At 35.2% G+C, this 13,297-nt stretch overlaps 1 protein-coding gene across 1 annotated transcript; it reads right to left on the bottom strand.

Moving 5' to 3' along the window:
• Positions 1-2,285: 2,285 nt before the first annotated feature.
• On the bottom strand, positions 2,286-5,020 carry LOC141434399 (uncharacterized). Its single transcript, XM_074096818.1, has 4 exons — positions 4,827-5,020; positions 4,377-4,535; positions 3,314-3,476; positions 2,286-2,889 (listed from the first exon to the last, which is right to left on the bottom strand). Exons 1-4 carry the CDS (start codon positions 4,971-4,973, stop codon positions 2,786-2,788), a joined length of 573 nt encoding a protein of 190 aa, XP_073952919.1. The 5' UTR covers positions 4,974-5,020; the 3' UTR covers positions 2,286-2,785.
• Positions 5,021-13,297: the final 8,277 nt, after the last annotated feature.

Consider the following 13,297-nt stretch of genomic DNA (forward strand, 5'->3'; position numbering starts at 1 on the left):
AGAGTAATGACAAGATCTGATGTTATCACAACGTAATCGTGTTCATGCACTACGCCCCTAAATGAAAATGAGTTGGTATAAAGAAACACATTAATTAAATTGATAAGACATCCCTACGTCAACGGATTTCACTCATCCATGTAAAACAAAGTTTTAGGGGGGGGAGGGGGTTCAGAAAAAAATGTACCCGTTAATTATCTTTAATTTTCCATACAACATTTATAAGTCGGTTTTGTGAGGGTCCTTACAACATGTATGGTTAACTGCGTCACAAAACTGTCAATTTAAAAGTGGGACACTTTTTTTTATTGGTTAAATCGATAGTGCTCGCGATTCTGAGTAGAAATAAACCAAAATTTGTTAGGTTTAAAAAAAGGAGAGGGTTTACTTTTTTCTGAAAATGCCTGCAATAATGAAAAAGGATGCTTAAGTTCGAACGTTAAAGAATAATAAGGAAATTCCGCGTACCTACTGAATAGATATCATGCCACTCTCCTCATTAATCTAGGGCATTGATCCGTCTAAAAGTATTTCTGAGGAACAGAACTCCATATATTAGGTATTTCGATATTCTCAGTACGAGCACACAGGGCAGGAATAATTATCATTACACAGTTATTCTAAGAAAAATCTGTTACTCGACACCACCAGTATTATACTCGTGTTGCGAAATACAAAATTAAATGAGCTCATTAATAAAATGAATCAAAAGCATTTCTCGAACGCCACACTTTACGGAACTAAATTAACGTAGAACTGCCGTCTATAACCCGCGTGTGTTGTATTAAATACGGCTCCTCTTTAATCAAGAGTGGCAGACAAATAAGCTTCGGCGTTAGTTCTCACGGGATTCCTGAAATCCACCCGCCAATGCCTCAGAACGTTTGGGATGTGGTCCAAACTAATTTGAAACACTCACGAGTTCTTCTCATGGCGTCTATTTTTAGGTGACATTTGTTTATAGTCAAAATACCACGCACAGGACTTATCACGCTAACACACACGATCGAATCGATCGATCGGGATGAATGTTCTGAGGGACGGTCTGACGTTGTTAGTGTTGTGTGCCGGGTAGTTCATGATACGAGTGCCGGTACTACTTGTGATCAAGTGCGGGTAGTTCGAAGGACTCGCGCTGCTAGGCAGATTTGACACCCCACACTTCAGTCTACTCGTGAACACGGCCACTGTAATGTTGCCGAAACGTCGAGGTAAATATTACTCGTGTGTGTTAGCGTGATAAGTCCTGTGCGTGGTATTTTGACTATGAGTGAAAATCACGAAAGTTCAATACATGACATTTTAGTTTAGTCTGTCATTTGTGAATAATACAAATCTCAACCGAAAAAAGCGATGCTCTTATTAGGCCAAGAAAAGGAGCTAAACCTGGACATTATTCTATGTATAACTGTAATTCTCTTTTTCTATGATATAAATTAGTATTGTTAGTTCAAGTTAAAATAAAAAGAATTAAACATTTTAAGCCTCCGCGTCAATGCGAAAAAATAAAAATACAATTTTTAGACACATTTTGATTTTATAAGTACAGCATAAGAGATAACTTTGTAAAAGTACAACTATTATGATATTATGCTTGCGTTCCGGCTAAAACAAATCAAAATTAAACTAATTAATCAATCGGGACTATATTTAAAAAAGAAGGTTCAGTAAGTTACACGTTTTCTGGCATATCTTACCAGAAATTATTAATAACTGTAATTCAACAATTTATAGTGAATAGTATATTTATTATAGGTGTTGATAATTTATTAAAAATTAAACAGATTATCTTTGCGCATTTCTAAAGTCACGAATATGGATAATTTTTGAAAACCCAAAATACATAACTACTTCAAGATTGTTTAAATTATGCCGTCATCATATTATTACTACTATATATAATAAATTAAACAAAAGATATCCACGATTATTAATTAATTCATACTTTTTCTTACTCACGTATTAATATGAACGTTATTTCCTGCACAATAAGGTCGTCATTTCTTTTTGCCTTAATTCCCGACCATCCTGTCGTAAGACGCGAGCGATTTTCGTGTTCGTGTAGTATCTAGTCGTCTCATAGGCTATAAAAGTCAATGATTGACAAACTTTTATAAACACAAACGTTAAAATTGCTGTTTAAGATAAAGCAATGAGAATTTCAGTGACTCCACTTATCAGTAGCCATAATACTATATTATTGTATCTTAAAAAGATGTTTAAAACGTATTTTTTTAAGAACGCCTTTTAATCACTTAATTTCAAAATAATCTTACTTGGTCTTTGTTCATTATTTACCTCCTCTATCGCTTACAACTTGTATCGTGCCCTAAAGATATCTTTGGGAACTGTAATTCTCCAACCAATAAACACTTGATGAAGGTAGACGCCAGTAGAATGGCATACACGAAAATTACAAGCTTGTAAATCCTCTGTATACGCAACACTCACTTTCTATAGTAAGTATGTCTTACTATCCTTGTGATTCCTGGATAATTTGGTTGAAGATTTTGTTACTTGTGTAAATAAGATTTTTGTTCCCACACTGTATTTCACATAATTTATTCATTCATCACTTGAGAAAGGCTTTTGCACTTTTCCAACTGACAGTAAACGATAAAAAAAAATTGAGCGATCGAGCAGACTCACTGTAATGGTGAGCCCATTACATAAATTGATATTTCGCTCTCTTTGCATTTTGTTGTAATATTTTAAACGTTGAATTGAAGTAAACCTTATTGTCGGATAGTGCAATGCAAATATCATCCATCGTAATTGCTTATCTTCAAGCAGTACCAATGTCTGCATATTTTATAACCCTGCTGCCTTCCATAGTACTTTGAAGTTCTAACATGTATGATTTGACAGTTGCCAAAAAATGAGTCCAAACTGTAAAAAACACTGGTATTTTATATTACAGTTTTTAACAAAATTAACTAGATAAATAATATTGTCTTGCTGCAATACTTGCAACAGTCCACAACACACATAAAATACATACAATACGTGCGTACGTAATAAAACTCTGATCACATTTACGCAAAAAATATCATTATAATAGAACAATACTTAATAAATTTGTTTTTTTGAAAACACTAATGATGTTTATTCCTAGTTTTTTTATTAAGTATGTTGTTCATAATACGTTATACATAGTACTGAATAGATAAACAGGCCTTATTGGCTTTTAATTAAAAACATTATATCTATATAGAAATGGATTTCATACACCAAAATATAGATTCTACCGCTTCTACTGCAGAATTCTAAATTCTAAGAAATTATACAATTGTTTTACAAGTATCAAACTTACGTAATCCCAGAAATACGACAATGCAACTCCAAGCCAAACCAACGGAAACGGGATACTCTGCTTCAAAAATTAAAACTAAAGGTATTAGAATTCCGAGAGCAAACTGAGAGATCCAATAAGTTATTGTTAGCCACAGGTAGTACGGCATTAATCCGGCGTTATTCTGAAAACAAATAAAAGTATTAAGTATCAACAAACGTCACCCAATTTTGCTTTCCTATAAAATTTTAATGTGCATGTATTTTACAAACAGTGAAAAGTTTAAGCCTATATTAAAGAAAACTTCTGTTTGATAAATCTAAGTCTTTAACTTACCTATGTCTTTACGTATTTTGCTTTTATTTATTTTATTATGAAATTTCTAAAAAATAAAGTTTTCGACGGGGTAGAGTGCAAAACCATACAAGGTTTAACTGGTGCATGCTCACCTTATGAGCAGGTACTTAAGTAGGTAAAAAAAAATACTAATACTTTTTGTCACAAAATTATGTAGACATAGAAAGTATTTGAACAAGTAAGCCTACAAAATTTCTGGTGTCCGTCAACCGTTCAAAGGTTAACCTTTGAACGGTTGACGTTTCAGTTAACTGGGAAAGATTCCCTTGCCTTCGTATATTATTTCTTTCACTTATTATCTGTTGACTTCAAGTGATTTATGAACGCTAAAGAGTTATACAGTACAATGCAATACTTTCACTATTTTTCTGTGTATCTGCTTTCCGTATCGCTTACCTACTATTTGTGGTGTACAATAAAGAGTCTTTGTATTGTATTGTATTATTAACTACTAGCTTTTGCCCGTGGCTTCGCCCGCGTGGAATTCGGTCATCGCATGCTGTTCCCTGGGGAACTGTGCGTTTTTTCGGGATAAAAAGTATCCTATGTCACTCTCGGGCCCATAAACTATATCTATGCCAAACATCGATTTCGACTCCATTTTGACGTGAATGACGGACAAACATACAAACACACACGCTATCGCATTTATAATATTAAGTATGGATGGTATTTTAAAATCTTAACCAAGTTATGATCAACAAGACTCGATTATTATTGTACTAACAGCAAGCACCGCAACTAGAAGCAAAAGAGACGCAATCACGAAGGTCACCGAAGCCACACCGAATATGGTCATCAAAAGCAATAGTATAACAGTTGAATAACTTAGCTCTGGTCTGTTTTTTAGCAGGAGGAAAGCTGTGAACGAGCTTAAACCCACTACCTGTAAAAAAACAAATACAGCATTAGATTATCTGTTTTATGCAGGTTTAGTCAAACAGAAAAGTTTAATCCTGCGTTTGAAATTTGTCAAAGTCTTTATAATGTAGCTTTCGCCACGCAAAAATAAGCCGAGAACATAACAAGATACCACATTTATAGTTATTTATATAGGTCTAGGTAGTAAGTATAGTTATTTATGTAGGTAGGTAGGGCCTTTGTCCAACAGTGGACGTCCTATATGTCTGAGATGATGGATATGATATTATAGGTAGGAATGTTTCTATTAACTTACGATACCAAGAAAGATCACGCAAAAAGTGCCGTATCTTAAGCTGAAACAAAAGCAAAACTTGTTTATGCGTGGTATTTTTTTGATTATTAATACGTCGTCCACATAATCATCATGACTTTCATTTTGATTTATTTGTTTCTTATTCATTATTAAATGGTTGATATACTCCTAAAAAGTAAATAATATAACGTAAAAAAAACTTCATTGGAATTCTGACAGACAGTTTTTGACATGGATTTATTTACTTATTTAATATAAAGTTGCCAACTTAAATTTAGATTGAAGAAGGTCAAATAAATGTTAAAATAAATGTGTATTTAAGGTTGTGGCACGCGTAACCGCTCGGCACCGGATCGGTGCCGCCTCAACTCAAGCCGCCCAGTATTCTTTGTAAGAAATTCCATACTGTAACGCACACATTATATCAGCATCGCCTCGCCCCGGCACAAGCTAGCTAGTAATCCGCAAGCGGCGCGCGAGCAACTCGCAGTATCCAGCTTACACTGCGTGGACACCTCGGAAGTGCTGAGCCGTTTCCGTTACGTGCTTGCGTATGGTTGATGCCTGGTTGACAGCGAGCAGATGAGGAGAGGCGGCGCTTTACGTGTGCGACAACCTTTAACCGAAATAAAGCTGTATATCTTAAGCATCATCCACGAAGACACGTGATTTTGTCAAAATTAGACATTAATGACATTGTAATAAGAGCCACGGCACGCGTCATCGTGAATCACTACGGCTACTGTTACACATGCTCGTTAGTAGCAAGAGAGGATGCTACTATCGAGCAAATGCTACCTAGTAGCATGTGTGAACAGGACATGCTACTATTGAGCATGCTTATTAGTGGCATGCTCGAGACGGGAGTGGAAGGGGGAAAGGTAATAAGCAAGTATGAACGCGTTTGCTTCAGTCCATGAGCATGCTCATAAGCATGCTTATAAGCATGCTAGTAACGAGCATGTGTAACAGTGCCTTAACTATAAATTGAAGCTGTTAAATTTTCGGGTCGGTCATATTTAGCTGTCATAATATTTATCATACCATAATAAATTATATTAAGGTTTTGATTGAAAAAAAAAACCTGACAATATAATATTCGGCGAAATAACGTTTAGTGAAACGTGAGCCCGTCAACTTTGTTTCTTATATTATAAGTACGAGAATAGACACTTAGTTAAATGCACATGCATGTGAAGCAGAACAGACTGCGTCGTCCGCGGGAGTTATAAATCAAAGGGTTTATCGTCATACGGCCCTCTCGAGGCCAGAGGGCAGAGTGATATACTCGGCTTATCAAACATTGCTGGGTAAGGCTGTATAAATTCCAGGCCTTTACCTCACAGGCTTTTACTCACATCTTTTTGATGGGAATTCGTAGAATAACGTTTACTTACTTATATTTTATTTCAATCCAATTTATGATAAGTGTAAACAAAGACGCCTTTTATCCGACCACAGACATTCAATGATGTGAAATCCTAGAACCTATTGCAAAATAATTAATCTGTTCAGTCATCATCATCATCATGATCACAGACATTCAATGATGTGAAATCCTAGAACCTATTGCAAAATAATTAATCTGTTCAGTAAATAAAAGTATTTTTTTTCTATTTTATTATTTATCTACAATACTTCAATTCAAAAGTCAAAAGTCAAAATATCTTTATTCAATTTAGGCTATAACAAGCACTTATGAATGTCAAAAAAAATCTACCACCGGTTCGGAAAAACCTCTGCTGAAAGAATCCGGCAAGAAACTCAACGAGGTATATATATTTTTTTTTTTAAACAGATTTACAATATTATTAAATGATATGTATAGGTACATCACACATATTCAATTATAAAAGCAGTAACTATATTTTAATTTTAACCCTTAACTACCTACGTCCTGTTTCAAAAACACAACCACCTATGATTATTATTTATTTTATTTTTTATTTGACTGGATGGCAAACGAGCAAGTGGGTCTCCTGATGGTAAGAGATCACCACCGCCCATAGACACCTGCAATACCAGGGGATCGCAGATGCGTTGCCAACCTAGAGGCCTAAGATGGGATACCTCAAGTGCCAGTAATTTCACCGGCTGTCTTACTCTCCACACCGAAACACAACAGTGCAAGCACTGCTGCTGAGCGGTCTAAAAGACCACTAGTTTTAAAGGATATGCAATAATTATAGAAATTTAGTTTTAAATTTATTAAAAAAGTAATAAATAAAATTGTAACAGTCTATGCTATTTATTTGCAATAAACATAAGTAACAATTTAAATCAATAAAATTTTGCATAAACTACACACATTCAGTACTTGTACTATCTTTACTGTAAAATTACTTACCCGAAGGGGATATGAGATCTCAAAAATATAGGAACATAATAATATAAAGATTATTATTAAAGTTCATCAAATTGAATGATCAACCAATTTATTTAACTGATTTAATTTTACAGGAACATTTAATTTTAAAAATTGGAAACCCTCAAAACAACCATTTTTGTCGGCAATCGATACTAATTTTCGAAACATTCGAGACAAATTAGTCTCTTGCATTCAATGATGACACTTATTTTAACCACCTTTTCGACACCTCCTACGTATACTGGTACAAGTGCATAATCATAAATTTACAGAGAGCTGTTCAAAGGTTCCAAAACCTGTAACTTTCTCATTTGATGATATAACTTTCAAAATTTTGCATTGGTTCCAAAGAAAATATTTGCTTTCTACCTGTATTCATGGAATTTTCAAATTCTTGTAGTTTTTGAGAAAATTGCAGATACACTACTATACGCGTATTTACATCTTGTAGTTGTGCGGTATACTGAGCTAATTACCACTTGCTCCAGTATACGGCGTAATGCGTAGATTACTGATCTAACGATATTTTTATATTGTATATGAATTTTAGATGAAATACTTATATGGCTTGCAATGAACAATAAAACAGATGCTCTTTTACCTTCATCTATTGATTTATAAACGTTTTATCACTTGCATCAATATACGCTAACATTAGCATGCCACTTATACCAATATACCGCTAGTAATGTTTTAAACGTGCTATATAAAATATAGAAATATACCTTATAAAAAACCTCACTTGAAATATAATGGTTTATTAAGAAAAGTAATTGTATTAAGTATTCCTGTTCAAATGTGTACTCATATTTTATTGTGAAAGGTTCCTCATGTGATACATATATCGCATCGCACCCATTTGTATCCACATTAACGGTTAAGCTTTTTGTGCCTCTTCAGGGTTCCGTACCAAAGGGTATAACGGAAACCCTCCTACTTTATACTACTTCGCTGTCCGTCCGTCTGTCACCAGGCTGTATCTCATGAACCATGATAGTTAGACAGTTGAAATTTTCACAGATTATGTATAACTGTAGTCGATATAATATATATATAATATATATAACAAAAATAGATCAGAATAAATATTAAGGGGGCCCCATACAACAAATGTTTTTTTTGCCATTTTTTGCTAATCCTAATGAAGTTGTATAGATGGTACGGAACCCTTCGTGCGCGAGTCTGATTGGCACTTTGCTTAAGACAAGCTTTGACATGAAATATTGAGTCAAAGTCAAAATATCTCATTCAATTTAGATTGTAACAAGCACTTATGAATATCAAAAAATTTACCACCGTTCGTAAAAACCTCTGTTGAGAAGAGTCTGGCAATAAACCTAGGTATATTTTGTAAACAGATTTACAATCATATTTTAGTGATCTCTATACATCACAAGTATTTAACACAACTACATATTTAAAACAGTTCTCAATTCGCTATTGGAGTAAGCACTCGCCAATGCGGATCGGAATTATTTCCAAATTTCCCTATCCATGATATAATCATTAATTTTAATAATACGCCTTATGTATTAATGTCTTCTTGACAATAGATTTAAATTTTGTGTCTGTTTCCGAGTCTTGGGAAACTTCTATAACTTCATACGGTTTACCCGTTTTCGCCATATACATAGCCAGGTACCATTTCTTAGGTGTGTATAAAAAATGTGTATAGGGTGTTATTAAAACCCTGTACTATACTTTAAACCACATTAGGGCTACTAATTACTAATATGATCCAAGTAGAAAAATACTGTGATTCGAAAAAAAAAAGTTTTGTATGGAAGTGGAGTCGCAAGAAGACTTTCTAATTTCGATGTTTTCCCACTTATATCGTATTAGTAATCAGTAGCCAATAGGGTTAAAGTATAGAACAGGATTTTTTTATCAACCTGTAGGTATAAATTTACTGTTCTCATTTTAATTAAAGCATGCATGCCTTCGCCTTCTTTTTGGGGATGCTCAACTACCAAAATGCAATGTAATACTGCAATGTTATATTTCTAGCACGCGTACATGTAGGTATAGCCGAGGAAACTGAATCACGTACTGGTACTGGGGTGGAACCGTTGTACTACCAATGTTATGTTGACATCCCATACATTTGCCAAAGAAATCATAGTGAAATAGATCACGAAAAGGTTTCACATTGGATTTAGTTTCCATGACTGTCTATGAGAAATACGGCTATTGTGGTCTTGCCAAACCAAAACATGTTTTTTTTTATATATATACTATCAAATTATGTGCTCGTAGAACAGTTTAAACGGTCCGCACGCAGCGACGGCTAGCGCGTACACTGAGGCAACTGCCAGTTACACTCGACTTCCCCGGCCCCGCGACAATATCGGTGCCGCGTATAGTGGTGCATGTCGGTTGCCTCAGTATACGTTGTACCGATTAGCAAAACGGTGTTAGATGCATTCATATACGTCACTTTATTTCCAAAACTAACAGGAATATCCGTCCAAATTTTTTGTGGTAGGTAAATAAGGAAATATTAATCACAAAATTGCAAAAAACTAAAAATCAGAAATTTGTCACTTGTACCAGTATACGTAGGAGGTATTTTGTGACTGTTACGTTACTGTTACGTTTTACTAAAAAATTAAAATGTATATTTTTTAATTATACTTAATAAAAAAATTAACAAATAAAACACACACAACCACCTGCGTTCGGTCTGGGAGACCACGTAAGAATATTACGCAACCACCTACCTACGGTCTCTGAGACCGTTGTCGTCAGTATTATGCTCAGTCTAGTTATTACAGAAAAAAAAATCGGTAAGTATTCTAAATCAATGAGGAGACAGCCGTGTTGACAGAACTTGTCACAAGGTAGATTACACAAATTTTTCATTCATTCATACTAATATTATAAATGCGATAGTGTGTGTGTTTATATGTTTGTATGTAAGTATGTTTGTCCGTCTTTCACGTCGAAACGGAGCGACGGATGGACGTGATTTTTGGCATAGAGATAGTTTATGGGCCAGAGAGTAACAAAGGCTACTTTTTATCCCAGAAAAATGCACAGTTCCCGAGGGAACAGCGCGCGATAACCGAATTCCACGCGGGCGAAGCCGCGCGCAAAAGCTAGTACCATCATAATTTATAACTAGGTACCATTTTACATCTAGTTAGGTTCTTTAGTAAAGTCTCACGTGTCATACTAAAGCGGCTTTAGACCGTTCTCAGGTTGTATGTTCGGGGTAAATTATTATGACGTGCGGTTTAGCGCGCAATTAGGCGTAGCTTTGTGTAGTGTCGGGGCGGTTTCATGTTCAACGTACCGTTTTCAATTTGGATAAAAGTAAAGATGTGTGTAGGAAAGCTGTAGCCTAGTGGTAAGATACATACATAGGTCTAGGATACATCGTCGCAAAGATGATTACCCTGGAGTGAGTTTCTCAAAATGAAACTTGAAATTTTCCATGAAGTCTTCGCTGAAGGAAAACTTTGAAGTGTATGCGAAGTTACCAATCATTCGGAGAGGAGGCCTGTGCTAAGCATTATGCCGGAAATTATGATAAAAAGTAAAAAAATATGCACGGGACTTTGGGTATCTGACTATATCTTATATAAATAATGTTAAAAAAATATATATATGAGGGCCTTCATGGGGACCTTGTCGTCCCGGCTGATAGAGACCTCAGGAGGCCCCAGAGCTGGCGCTGACCTCTCCTAGCGAATTTCTCCGACTGTACAGAGAGGTAATGCCGCCAGTGTGCTGGGGTCTATGCCGCAGGAGGGCCTCTTAGATGGTGTTTTCTTTTTATAGTTAGGTATTTTTATGTAGTTTTTATTTATTTTGTTTCCTATTATATTGTCGTATCTTGTGTTGGGAATAAATAATATTTAATATTTTCATAATAAAGCAAAAAAAATATTGGAAAAACAAAAGGTTTAAATTAGACGGAGTTGTCATTGATTTCCAAAACATATCGTTACGATAATTGTTACAATCTACACTATATTTATGTAACTAATAAATAATATTCATACACGGGTTGCTCAACTCACCCTCATTCATATAAAGATGATATTAATACCTGCTAAAGTTCAGTGTGTCTTATCATCAGCGTGCGCTATTCTCAATAATTTGGCATTTTTGTAGGTATGTGATTTAAACAAATCACACTCACTCAAATTACAGTAAACTGTAAACACAGTGGAATGCAGTAAGCACCAACCACCATTTCGGCGGTTACCCTTCATCTTTGTACATCTGTTTTCTTTAACCTGTAACTTGCTACTTTTCTTACATTTTGTAAAGAGTTTGCATACCTACATGCCTGCTAAAATATCAATTTGATCCACAGTCCCTTTTTACCCTAAAGCTGTAAACTGTCTGGAAAATTATAATTTATTAGCGCCCTCGTGTTGGGAGACACGTAACATAAACAAAATAGTTTAATTGCTTTAGCAAACTTCATTGGGAGGCAAAAACCGCCCTAGGGAATGCCAAGGTCGGCCCTGACAAAGCCCGTAATAAAAGATAAATAGGGCAACTTTAATATCACAATACCGCTGTTCCGCGCTACTCGACACAAGTCACAGATGCGAGTCGAAAAGTAGAATAGCTGAAGTGGGACTAGACGGGTAATCGATTCTTTGATTCACATCACTCGAAAATATCCTTTGAAAATGGTGAAAATCGGGCTGAATTTGAATTACGACTGGAGTTGTGCAACATTTCAGCTCATTAATCTTAACAACTAGTCGACAATTTAGTTTCAATCGTAGTTTTTTAGCATTACGCAGATAGGTAATTATAAGTATCTTTGTGAGTGATAAGTTGTCAAATATCGATGCCGAATATAGAAGCATTCGATCAAGACCTTTGCTCATAAGAGAGACACAATAATACCAAACTAACAGTGAGCAGATTGTGCCGTAATAGGAAGACTATTTTATTGAGCGACATGGTAGATGGCTGGTGCGGATTCAGCCTCATCCCGACAAACAGACATTTCACTAAACAATAATTTTACTGTCGCAATGCCTGGGCTTTTTTCAACCGCCCTTTGTTACAGAGACAGGTCTCTCACAGTTATTGTTTTGGATATACCTAAGCCATGTAAAAAGCAGCCTGATTTCTATTCGCAATACCTCTAATGATTACTTGAGATAAGCCGTAATATAAACATAATTGTGTGTACCTACATAAATCATACAAGCAATGTCTTAAAAAAATATTTCTAAATATTGGTTGACTTTAAAACGCAAAATTTTCTTTTTATTTAAAACATTTTTAACCATTCCCTAAAAAAAATTCTTTCAACCGTCTAAGTGAGATGGATTTGTTTTCGAGAATTTTCTTGGTAACTTTCTTTTCCATAAATAATAGTTCTTCTTGATGGACGAGATTCCTTAAAAATGTTAACAAAAATGGCAACCGACAACCGATGGTCCCATGACGTGTAAATAAGTTACACAATGCCGAAAATAGAGTAACTCAATCTTAATAAACTTGGCATCCAGACGGACTTAAAAAAGGAAAAGCGAATCAAGGAAACGAGTCACTGTTTATACTGATGATTTCGAATCGTCTAATTCAAACGGTCTGTCAAGTTTTTTTTTTTAAATGTGCCGGTTATTTAATTTATTTCGATGATCTTGGTCCTATATAGCAAGGAACGGCAGATTTCTATTTTTTATTCCCTATTGTTTACCGAAAATATATGACATTTGCGGCGATAATGGCAGACAAACTAACACGCCTTCATCATTAAAGAAAAAAATACAATCGTTTAATTATCAATGTATCAAATAAGAAACCATTACTTGTAGCTTTATTTGATGATGACAAGATTCAAGAAGTTATCATTCCCTTTTTTAAGGGTTCCGGAGCCAAAATGGCAAAAACGGAACCCTTAGACTTTCGCCATGTCTGTCTGTCTGTCTGTCCGTCCGTCCGCGGCTTTGCTCAGGGACTATCAATGCCAGAAAGCTGTAATTTTGCACGGATATATATGTAAACTATGCCGACAAAATGGTACAATAAAAAATCCCATAGACGTAAAGTAGGGGTGATTTTTTTCTCATCCAACCCTATAGTGTGGGGTATCGTTGGATAGGTACCTAAACTTGGAAGATTC

The sequence above is a fragment of the Choristoneura fumiferana genome, chromosome 13 (assembly GCF_025370935.1).
Source record: "Choristoneura fumiferana chromosome 13, NRCan_CFum_1, whole genome shotgun sequence".
NCBI classification, from domain to species: Eukaryota; Metazoa; Arthropoda; class Insecta; order Lepidoptera; family Tortricidae; genus Choristoneura; species Choristoneura fumiferana.

Coding starts and splice junctions, on each gene's coding strand:
- LOC141434399 (XM_074096818.1), bottom strand. CDS start 4,973: ATGAATAAGAAACAAATAAATCAAAATGAAAGTCATGATGATTATGTG. Junction 4,536..4,826: donor GCGTGATCTTTCTTGGTATC/GTAAGTTAATAG, acceptor GTTTTTTTACAG/GTAGTGGGTTTAAGCTCGTT. Junction 2,890..3,313: donor TGTCGTATTTCTGGGATTAC/GTAAGTTTGATA, acceptor TGTTTTTTACAG/TTTGGACTCATTTTTTGGCA.